Raw genomic sequence first — 12,184 nt, forward strand, 5'->3', positions numbered from 1 at the left:
CCAGGCAGAAGGCCATGATCAAAAAGTCTACAAATTAATAAATGCCGGAAAGGGTGTGGAGAACAGGGAACCCTAATACACTGTTGGTGGGGATGTAAATTTGTGCAGTCACTATGGAAATCAGTATTTAGTTTCCTTAAACTGAAAACAGAGCTACCATATGATCCTTCAGTTTCACCTTTGGGCATATATCCAAAGAATACCATAATTCAAAAAGATACACGCACAATAGCCAAGATGAGGAAGCAATGAAATGTCCATTCCTCAAATGTCCATCAGAGGAATGGATAAAGAAGATGTGGCACATATATATAATAGAATATTACTAAGTCATACAAAAGAATGAATGAATGCCATTTGCCGGGCTTCCCAGGTGGCACTAGTGGTAAAGAGCCCACCTGCCAGTGCAGGAAACATAAGAGATGCGGGTTTAATCCCTGGGTCTGGAAGATCCCCTGGAAGAGGGCATGGCAACCCATCCCAGTATTCTTACCTGGAGAATCCCCATTGGCAGAGAAGCCTGGTGGGCTATAGCCCATAGGGTTGCAAAGAGTTAGACAAGACTGACGTGACTTAGCAAACACACGCATTAACATGGAGGGACCTAGAGATTATCATACTAAGTGAAGTAAACCAAATATCATATGATATCAGGTGTGAAATTAAAAAAAAAAAGATATAAATGAACTTACTTACAAAGCAGAAACAGACTCACAGACTTTGAAAATAAAGTTATGATTACCAAAGGGGAAAGGTGGAGGGAGGAGGGATAAAATAGTAGTTTGGGATTCACATATATACACTCAAGCTCAGTTGCTTCAGTCGTGTCCAGCTCTTTGCAACCCTTTGGACTGTAGCTCACCAGCTTCCTCTGTTTGTGGGACGTTTCAGGTGAGAATACTGGAGTGGGCTGCCACTTCCTATTCCAGGGGATCTTCCCAATTCAGGGATCAAACCCACCTCTCCTGCATTTCAGGCAAATTTTTACTTGCTGAGCCAAAGAAACCTCTATATATACACACTACTACGTATAAAATAATCAACAAGGACTACTGTATAGCACAGGGAACTTTACTCAATATTCTGTAATAACCTATATGGGAAAAGAATTTGAAATAGGGTAGATGTATGTATAACTGAATCACTTCACTGTACACCTGAAATATAGCATTGTAAATCAACTACACTCCAATATAAAATAAAAATTCAATTTAATGTTGATGTATGGCAGAAACCAACACAACATTGTGGAACAATTATCCCCCAATTAAAAATAAATAAAATTTTAAAAATTAAATAAAAATAAAAGAAAATGCAGTATTAGGGAAACTGCATTCCTGGGGCCAGCTATAGTCTCCCAGAGAGTTTTATTTTCCAGTTGGAGTTTTTCACTGATACATCATGCCAGTATCAGGGCAGGCTGTACATTAAGTGGTTTTCCTTTCTGTGTCTTTGACAGATGTACCATCCCCACACCAGCGAGCCTCGCCCAGGATGAAACCGATAGAAGAAGGGGTGGAAGATGACGACGACGTCTTTGAACCTGCACCTCCAAATACATTTAAAGTTCGTCAGTGGCCTTGATCCCAAGACAGGATTCAAGTTACCCAGAGGGAAACTGTCTTGGAGAGATCCTGAAAAATACCAGCACTTTTTCATGGCTTTTAGATTTTTTTTCTGCTTTCATACACCCAGCTTGGTAGAGTCGGAGGGCCGGAAAGTGAGGGAAATTCAAAAATGGGAAGGTTACCTTCACTTTCTACTGGTCAGCTTTCAGTTTCACTGAGCCTTCTGACTAAAATGTGTGCTATTTTTGAGAGAGACATTTTCACAGTGTTTTCTAGATATCATTTAAATTTTAAAAAATCTTAGTGCTTTGTCATTTCAAACCCCTTCACTTTATCTTTCCAAGCTGTTGTTCACTTTCATCAGAGAGTTTATTCTCTGCTGTAGCAATGGGGTTGTCCATTTGATTGAGGTGGAGGGAATGTTTTTTAAAAAAAAAAGCAGGGAATCTCAGGCTTTGCTCAGTGGATTTTCTGGCTGGAAAATTTTAAAGAAAGATGTGGTGCGACTCATGTATATTTTTCTCTCAGGCCAGATACATTATTCTACTAGAATATCTCACATTTGTGGACACTGTATGGATAGGTTGATAATGGACAAAGCTCGTCAGACTTTACTCACATTACCCTGATATTACACTGTTTGGAAGTTGGGATGAACCCTAGACCTGGAAAGGTAACGGTGGGAGCAGTTCTGAGTGAGCTCAGGGTCACCCTTCTAAGGGTGTGATGTAGAGCCATCTCGCCCCATGCTCTGCTGTAGGAAGCACATTACAGCAGTCAAGCGGCCAAAGAAGTGTCACAGAATGATGAGGCTGACAGAGCCACTGCACTCTCTGGCTACTACTCTGACGTTCAGATGTTTCCTCCAGGGGCACAGATGGCTCCTTACTGTGTGTGTGTGAGATACCAGATGCCAGGGCTGCAAACGGAGACACAGCTGTGAGGCAGACAGTCCACCACAAGCTCTGCCATAATCACCCAACCCAGACAGTGCTGTGAGGACCTTGATTCTAGATCTCTCTTTTCCACCAGTTGTGATTCCAGACATGGTGGTACTTGGGAAATTTGCGTAAGTCATCTAGCGGGTCAGTGTGACTGTGGCCCTTCACAGGCCACCCATTTGGGGGAAGTCCCCCTGAACAGCTGTGCTCCATCGTGCCCCTCTATCTTTATTTTGTGTACTCCAACTCTGAGTTAGTCCCATTATGTTAAATAACAAGAAAAGTTCATATGAAATTATTTTCAGGTGAGCTGAGCCAAAAGCATCTTTTGCCAAGAGGTGATTTCTATGAGAGAAGATTTAAAACTTAAGTACTCCAGGGTCACTTCATTTTCCTAAACTCATTTTTTAAAGCCAGTTATTTTAGTAATTTCAATTGAGTCAAATTTACATGCTTGATCACTCACTGAGAAAAATTCCACAGACTGGGTATCCAGCTAACACATCCATCAAATGTATAGCTTGTTAACCTCACCATAGAAAGGCTGATTTCACTTTCTGCTGTAGTGGTCTCTTCTGTTTGCTAAATTAAGATTTTATTTTGGGGAAATGAAACAAAGGTGAATGAATGACTTTACCTTGACTTTAAGATGTAAGATATAGCAGGTTGAACTCTCTCAGTGCCTGAATCAAGTGTATGAAGTAATGATGTTAACACCACTTTAACTATTGAAGTGACGCTATGTGGGCCATTGAGTTTATACATGCATAGGACTAATTTATAAAATCGTTCAACAGAGTAATTAGATATTACATCCTTGTCTAAGTAGAAAGCAATCTTAGATTCTACAAAAGCCATATTTGTAATGTTATGTGAGTCCATAGAACCCTGAGATTTTCTTACCCTGACCCATTTTCAGACGCGTCTCACTTAATCAACCTTAGACAGCAGAGGGGAGCATCTCTAATGATCAACCTGGATGTGTTTAGAGGTTATTTTCTGTAGTGCTGGAAAAGCACACTGTTTAAAAGCACACTGCTAAAATTAGGTGATATGAAGTCATTTACTTTTTTAATGTGTTTGTGTGTGTCAGTGTCATCGATAATGAAGATTATAATCTCAAGATTAGGAATCTTCAAAGAGCCACTTATCTTGAATAGGAAACATAAAACTATCTGTAAATACATCCCTCTAAGGATGACAGTGAAGGAGCCAAAGCCATTGAGTAGTCCTCCCATTAGACTTGATAGCAATGAAGCAGATAAGAAAACATAAAAGATCTCCTATGGATGATTTTTATAGATTCATGGACACAAGTGTATCTTTGTATAACATGTAGATAAAAAACACATCTGTTGCCAAAGTGACCAATAAAATGCTTCCTGTGTTTTCTGGCCTTCACTTAGCTGTGTGACCAAGGTCCAGAAAATGGCCTACAAAAATTACTCTATCACCCCAAATCCACTATGTTGAAATGTAACATCAAGTTCCTTGTATGAAGCTGGAGCCAACATTTATACCAGAATGTGTGACATTTATAATATTCTGCAAGCTCTCATAAATGTTGTATTTATAAAATAATAGCACAAGCCCTATGATGTTTATAGATTTAAATTAGTAATAATGGGTGCTATATAGTTATTTTTCAGTTACCTCCTTGGCCTCCTGGGATCTTTTCTGTGTCTCCCTGTGGTTCACTTCACTTTAGTCATTTTGTAGCTTTGTGCTTTGCTGCCAACAGTGTGCTGTGCCCACCGGGAGACACCACCTTCGTCGCATCTGGTTCTCCTTCCACACACCTGAAGCTTTTCTGATTTTGTAACTTGGAGCTGCCGATTCTTGCTTCCCAGGTCCTATCGTGGCCTCAAAGGCAGAGTCACTTAGATGCTAGAAAAAATATTTAGTAGGGAAAGTTATGTAACTGTACACTTAGCTCTGCCCGTGGGGCACCCAGGTGACGACCTTGCCCTCTGGTGAGGATGTAATGCTAGTGTGCGTGGCACCCAGCCGAGCCCTTGGGCATGCTGGTTGGTCCAGACCCTGGGGTGCAGCTCCAAGGATTCACTGTTACTGTTTTTAAATCCATTTTCCTGGTCATTTGTAAAGCTGCTCTGCAGAAACCGTTGACTCTGCCATGTTTCCCCTCCCTTCCCTTTTCCCTAACCTGGTTTCACAACCTTTTTCTAATTATGCCCAACTAGAGTGATTAGAAATTCCCATCCACTTAATTCCAATTCTCCATGTGAAGGGATAGGACTGTGCGGGGAACTCAAGTTTGTTCCACACTCACGACACATCTCACTGACACTCTGATCATTACAGGACCCCCATGACATACTGTAGGGGAAGTTTAAGAAACCCACTTTAAGCACTATTTAGAGAGTTTACCAATATACCTACAACCTAGTTTTAAAGTACCTGAGAATTTTGTGAATGCTTTATAAAGACATAGTATTTATAGGAATTGCATTCTTTCTGCTTTTAGGTGCCATTTACATGGATATTATCTTACTTTATAATAAATTTACATTTTGTCTGAATAGAGCTTTATAGTTTAAAATATCTTCATATTTTGTCATTTGATCAAATAAACTTCTTACTTGGAATATGTACACTTTTTAAAATTTCATTTCTCTTATATGTAGCTGGTTTGCTCTAATGCCCAAAGGTTCAAGAACCTTCGGAGGTTATGGGAATTGCTCTGGTTTAGGCAATCTGAGCAGACATGCACAAGGCGTGCTCCTGGGTTAGCTCCACTTAGTTCCTAAGGCGGGCTATCTTGCTGCCTTTGGTCATGAAAAGGGTGGGCCACGAGGCAGTGGACAGTCCTGCCTGGATGCAGCGACTGAGAAGCCTCCAGACTTTCAATATGAGGATACATGTATTTCAGATTTTTAATCCACTGTATTTGAAACTTCACTTCTGGTTTTCATAAGGTTCAGCAATACAAGGACTCACATGAAGGGGACAGAACACGGCCCCTGGGTCTACTCTGTGGTGGGCGGTCTTTCTTTTCATAAAGAAACTCATATTTGCTTCTGTCACCTGTGCTCGATGTTAAACAGGGACTGGAAAGCCCATCTCTTGGCTGTTTGCAGTAGGTCCTTGACACCTAATTAACTTGCCCTGATCAGTGCCAAGACGAGACCCAGCTGGACCGGGCATCTTACATCACTAAAGAGTTAATTCTCTTGCCCAATAAGGCATGTCATTCAGGCCTAATGTCTGGTTCTAAGCCCTGACTTTCAACCTGACCCATCTTTGGGGCAGCTTCCCCTTACCCAGCCTGTGCTGTGAAACTTAAGAGTTTCCCATTATGCCCATGAGGGGTTTTCTGTGAATGGGTGTGGGTACAACCCAACATGAGCTAAAATTGACAGGACTTGGTTCCAGATTTGTGGGAGCAGAGTTGGTGATGAGGGGAGAGTGTCACAGAGCTCTAGCTGGAGTTGCTGCTGGTTACTCCCTGGTGAGCACCAGGTTTGAGTGGAGAGACTGCTTTCTTCATGCTGTGTTTGAGGGGCCTCTGGGACAGCAGAGAGGTGTCAAATCTGGAACTCAGAGGAGGGCTTGGGGCTAAGGATACAGATTTCTGAGCTGAAGATGGCACCGTGAGCTTGACAGCTTCCCGATAGGTCAAAATTTTCTGTTAAAGGGTGTGTGTATGATGAATAAATATGAACGAATACACTACACCAATATTTCCTTAATGTGGATGGACCTAGAGATTATCATACTAACTGAAATAAGTCAGAATGAGAAAGACAAATATATGAAATTGCATCTATGTAGAGTCTAAAATATACAGATGAAATTATTTACAAGTCAGAAACAGACTCACAGACATAGAAAACAAACTGACGGTTACCAAATGGAAAAAGGGATGCTTCTGCTACTGCTAAGTCACTTCAGTCGTGCCCGCCTCTGTGTGACCCCATAGATGGCAGCCCACCAGGCTCCCCCGGTCCCTGGGATTCTCCAGGCAAGAACACTGGAGTGGGTTTTCATTTCCTTCTCCAATGCATGAAAGTAAAAAGTGAAAGTGAAGTCGCTCAGTCGTGTCCAACCCTCAGCAACCCCATGGACTGAAGCCTTCCAGGCTTCTCTATCCATGGGATTTTCCAGGCGGGAGTACTGGAGTGGGGTGCCATTGCCTTCTCCGAAAAGGGATGGGGACGGTATAAATTAGGAGTTTGGGATTTGCAGATACAATTCACTATACATAAAATAGGTTAAAAACAACAACAACAACAAAAAAAAGGCCCTAGTGTAAAAAAATATTTCCTTGCTATTTACTAAGGGCAAATATATCCCCACTGACCTTCAGGTTCTCCCAGCCTCCTCTGTCATCCTGTCACAAGATGATTCCCATCTTCCCAGCTTACAGCTAAGCTTTCTGCTTTTCTGCCCTGTTCGCCTGGTCCAGCCGCTAAGTACAGGCAGGACCCCACATCGCAGGACTGACTCCGGGCCTGCTCCTAGGAGAGCAGCACTGTGGCTCAGGATTTCACTCTGACTTCTTGCACGACAGACCAGCAGAGGCAAGTGTGGCTTGAATGAAGCTAAACTACCTTACAGCTGAGTAAACGAAGGCTCACAACCAAAACCCGACTGGTAGAGGAAGGGAGCCTTCAGGGAAAAATGATTAGCGCCATTTACCTCTTGATATTTCTCTGCGAATGCTGAAAACTTCAGAGCTGCTCCTGTTCCTTGGTGGTTACATATAATTAGGTCATTTGTGTAGAGACGGACAGAGGGGTCCCCTTGAAAAAGTTCGGACAGGGGCCAAGTTTTAGGCCCTGGCCTCCCACGGGGGTGATGCTGCACAGAAAACAGAACAACCGTCAGCTGCTCTGTTCATTTCTCTTTAAAGGGTTTCTGTTATCTTGGAGGCCTCCCTAATGTTTTTCAGTGTGCTTCCCACTATTTCTATTGTTCTTATCTAACCTCTTTAACTCTTCTCTTTATTAGTACAGATACATTTTGCTATGAGAATAATTACAATATAATGTAGTAGTAATAGCTGTCTATTAAGTGCATATTATTTACCAGAGACTGTTAAAGACATTTAAAACACACAATTTAGTATTTTCACAAAAATCCTATAAGGTGGTTCACACAACAGAACTGAAGTTCAAATAAGCTGATTTTGCCAGAACAAACCAGCCAGGAAAAGGGCCGTATTCCATCCCAGATATCTCAGCCTGTGGCCCTGCTCAACCTGCTGCTCTTTCCAGTCCTCTTCAACAGGAAGCCTGCAGCCGCCACTACCACCTGTTCTCAGCTTCTCACCTTAGGTTATCAAAGGAGTTTCCATGCTGAAATTAAAGACTATAATACTTCATATTTTTTGTACAAAAAAATATGTATTTTTTTTTTAGGGAGAGGCTTTTTTTTTTTTTTAGAAAAATGAAAAGCCAAGATTTGATATTGACCTTTAATATAATTTCAGAGAAGGCAATAGCACCCCACTCCAGTACTTTTGCCTAGAAAACCCCATGGACGGAGGAGCCTGGTGGGCTGCAGTCCATGGGGTCGCTAGAGTCGGACACGACTGAGCAACTTCACTTTCACTTTTCACTTTCATGCATTGGAGAAGGAAATGGCAACCCACTCCAGTGTTCTTGCCTGGAGAATCCCAGGGATGGGGGAGCCTTGTGGGCTGCCGTCTGTGGGGTCGCACAGAGTCGGACATGACTGAAGCGACATATCTATCTTTAACATAATCTATCAGCTCATGTGAAAATATAGGGTCCTAAATACATGATGTCCCAAACTGGTTTCTAATCTCTGCTGTCCACCTCTCTTAGCTCAAAGCACCAACCTGAAAAAGGAGGCAGAGTCTTTGTCCTTGGACATGACTTTGAAGTCAGACAGATGTAGTTCTGAACATGGGCTTTGACCATGTGATCTTCACCAAGTTCTTATGCCTTTTAAAGCTACTGTGTCCTTACCTGTATTCTGCTACTGCTAAGTCACTTCAATCGTGTCCGACTCTGCACGACCCCACAGATGACAGCCCACCAGGCTCCCCTGTCCCTGGGATTCTCCAGGCAAGAACACTGGAGTGGGTTGCCATTTCCTTCTCCTGTATTCTAGAACCTTTCCAAAGGCATAGTTGGCACAAAGTACAAGTTCGTTCTCATCCCCTTTTCCCTTTGGTTGCCACGTTGAACCCTTAATGATTCTGGAGTCTCAGAAACCACAGTTCTTGTAAAGAGTCAGAGAGTTGGTACCAGCAGGACCTGAAGGACAGGCACTAAGGCCCCTCCTGCTCACAGCAGAAATGTCTGCAGGCCTAGGGCGCAGTTCCTAAGCTGCGGTCTCTCTGGACCTCTTTGGCTGAGGCAGAGAGAGAGCCCATCTTGACTTCCACACGTGGCCCCAGAAAGCTGGAGGCGGGGAAAGGAGGCTGTAGGTGCCTCTCGTGGGAAGTTGCTGTGAGTAGAAAATGCTAGCATTAGGTTAAATGAGGCTTTCCAGGAGGTGAAGAGACGACTGTCTTCAGCTGTGGTTGTTTTGAACAAATAAATATCTTTTGTTGAGCTCCCCACAGGGACCACGTGAGAGCCAAGAACAGGTGTGCTGGATACGTGTGGATGGAGAGAAGCTCCTCTAGACCCCAGAGAGTAAGAGTGGAAGGGGAGGTCTTAAACACTAAGGAGACATGTATTCCTAATGCAGTTTGATTATTCAAGAATGCTAGGACCCTGGGCAGCTCATGTCTCCTAGGGGGGCCCCAGTTTCATCTGTAAAAGGAGGTGCAACCAGATGAGGGAGGGATATGCCAGTTCTGGTAGTTTAATTCCCAGTGTGTGGGCTTCTAAGGGCTGCCATGGTATCTTCTTGCTCCAAGTGTGCCTCGTGGTCCAAGCGACTCACGACTCTTTGTTTTTGCTTGAGGATGACTTGAGGGGTTAGGCAAAGTCTCACCTGCTGTCTTTCTATCCAGAGTCCCCCCATTCTCGGACTGTCCTTCACAAATGCTGTATCATCTGTGTGAAGTTGGAATAGTATTATCACCGTAATGACTCGCATCACCATGCAGTCTGTGTTTCTGGTGTATCATTTAAAGTTTTCTCGAAAGTTGTCTTCAAAACAGTCAGCTTGCTGACAAATCCCTTCCAGACCTTTCCAGAATGGTGTGGATTGGGGTTTTCCTTTGGAGGGGACAGAACTGTAGAATTTTAGAGCAGGTAGGTAAATTTCACCAGGATCACCTGGAGGCCCCTATTAAAAACCAGCTCGGGCACAGGTGTGGCGTTCTGCCTCCCCTAAGTCTTGCAAGTTCCGGCCTCTTATTGGAGCCTTTGATGCTGCCCCCGGTTCTGCCCCCAGACCTCAAAGCCCCTGATGACCAGTATGTGAAGGACGCCTGGAGAAGGAAATGGAAACCCATTCCAGTATACTTGTCTGGAGAATGCCAGGGGCAGAGAAGCCTGGCAGGCTACAGTCCATGGGGTCACAGAGTTGGACACGATCAAGTGACTAAAACACACACACACGCACACACACACACACATTATGGGGCTTTCCCAGTGGCTCAGTGGTTTAAAAAAACTGCCTGCAATGCAGGAGACTCAAGAGACTCTGGTTGGACCCCTGGGTCTGGAACTTCCCTTGGAGGAGGGGATGGGAACCCACTCTAGTATTCTTGCCTGGAAAATCCCATGGACAGAGGAGTCTGGTGGTCTACAGTCCACGGGGTCACAAAGAGTCAGACATGACTGAAGCAACTTAGCACACACACATGAAGGACAAATTTAGGAAACATAGGACCATTGGTTATAAGGAGGGCAAGGGATTCTTGCAGGAGTGCTATAACAACAAGCTAATGAAAGCAGACAAAATGCAACTATAAAAGCATGTTTGGAATCTCCCGACCAGAAGAAAAACTTAATGCCATTTGTGGTGAACAGATTGGCAAATTGCAGGAGCTGATGCAAGAAGCCACTAATCCCAATGGGCAATTTAGTACTAGTGGGTCTAGGAAACCAAAATTTTAGTCTATACAATAAAGTTTAACAAAGGGGAGGGGGTAACAACTCATCGGATCCCATTTCAGAATTTGAATTGATATAGCTGGGGTAGAGACCGAATGCTGCAGTTCTAAGTTCCCAGATAATATTGATGCTGCTATTAAAGGGACCATTCTTTGAAGTCCCCTTAACTAGTCCAACCCCCTTATTAGCAGATGAGAAGGGTGAGCGGCTGAGAAAACTGAACCCAAGAAAAACTAGAACCCAAGTATCCTTGTCCATAGTCCGATGGCTTTCAGTTAAAAAAGCAGCTTTTTTTTTTTCTTTTGCTCTAGATCAATAGTTCCCAAACTTTTAATGAGTCAGTTAGGGAGTCAGTTAAAAGCTGGCTCCAGTAACTCAATACACCTACAACAGTGAGTCTTAACCTTGGCTGTACATTGGAGTCAGAGATTCTGATGTAATTTATCTGAGCATCAGGATTCTTAAAAGCTCCCCAAGTAACTCAGTGAAAGAAAATGAAGTCACTCAGTTGTGTCTGGCTCTTTGCAACCCCGTGTACTGTAGCCTACCAGGCTCCTCCCTCCATGGGATTCTCCAGGCAAGAGTACTGGAGTGGGTTGCCACTTCCTTCTCCAGGGGCTCTTCCCAACCAAGGGATTGAACTCTGGTCTCCTGCATTGCAGGCAGACGCTTTAACCTCTGAGCCACCAGGGAAGGCCAAGTAACTCAAAGAGGGTAATAAATTTGAAAAGTTTTGGTCTGGAGGAAGGTCAGAAAGCTTTACTAGTCCAGACATCCCAGGTAATTTGGCTGTAGCTGCAGGCTGGTCTATACTTCGCAGGCAAAGGTTTTCCTGATCTTACTTCCTGGTTTAGGAAAACACTGAAGTGTTAGTGTGAGGTTTGAAGAGTGAATACCAGGGGCATAGATGGGTCTATTTTCCTATGTATAACAATATTTATTCTTGGAACATTTAGTCTCTTTTTATTAAGACATAATTAACCTAGAACAGTATATTAATTTCAAATGTACAACCTAATGGTTTGATATTTGTATATATTATGAAATGATCATCAAAATATGTCTGATTAACATCCATCACCACACATAGTTACAAATTATTTTTCTTGTGATGAGAACTTTTATGATTGACTCCCTTAGCAACTTTCAAATGTGTAAAACACTGTTTTACTAGAGTCACCATGTTATATGTTACATCCCCAGGACTCATTTGTAGCTGGAAGTTTGTACCTTTTGACCACTGTTGGTGTGTGATTTTGACCCTTCCAACTCCCTTACTTTCTTTGGCTCCCTGTGGCTTCCTATGTATCAGAGTTAGAAAGAAGCTTTCTACCTGGTTTTGGTGTTTGGGAGAAAAAAATTAATTAGAAGCAGAATCCTGAAGTGTCTTTTCTAACTCCACGTCTGTTTGTGTGACCTGAGTAGCTAATGTCATCTCCCTAAGTACAATTGTACATTTCTTTGTAATACAGAAATAGTTATATCTGCCATCTTTACCTTAGAAGGGCTTTGTGAAAACCAGATTTCAAAGCCCATATAAACTATAAAACACTATAAAAGTGAAACCTATTATTAAATTAACTAGCGACACACAAATGGGAGCTTAAAGTGAAAGAAATATCTCTTCACTAAACTATGCCTGGGAATTCTGTTGGAACTTGTGTCTAATTTG

At 42.9% G+C, this 12,184-nt stretch overlaps 1 protein-coding gene across 1 annotated transcript in view; it reads left to right on the plus strand.

Moving 5' to 3' along the window:
• Positions 1–5,119, plus strand: part of BVES (blood vessel epicardial substance) — a 50,803-nt gene extending 45,684 nt beyond the window's left edge. The window contains exon 8 of the mRNA XM_002690147.6: positions 1,460–5,119. Coding sequence (XP_002690193.1) covers positions 1,460–1,584 — 125 coding nt within the window. The 3' untranslated portion in view covers positions 1,585–5,119. The remainder of the gene's footprint in view (positions 1–1,459) is intronic.
• Positions 5,120–12,184: the final 7,065 nt, after the last annotated feature.

The sequence above is a fragment of the Bos taurus genome, chromosome 9, assembly GCF_002263795.3.
Source record: "Bos taurus isolate L1 Dominette 01449 registration number 42190680 breed Hereford chromosome 9, ARS-UCD2.0, whole genome shotgun sequence".
NCBI lineage: Eukaryota > Metazoa > Chordata > Mammalia > Artiodactyla > Bovidae > Bos > Bos taurus.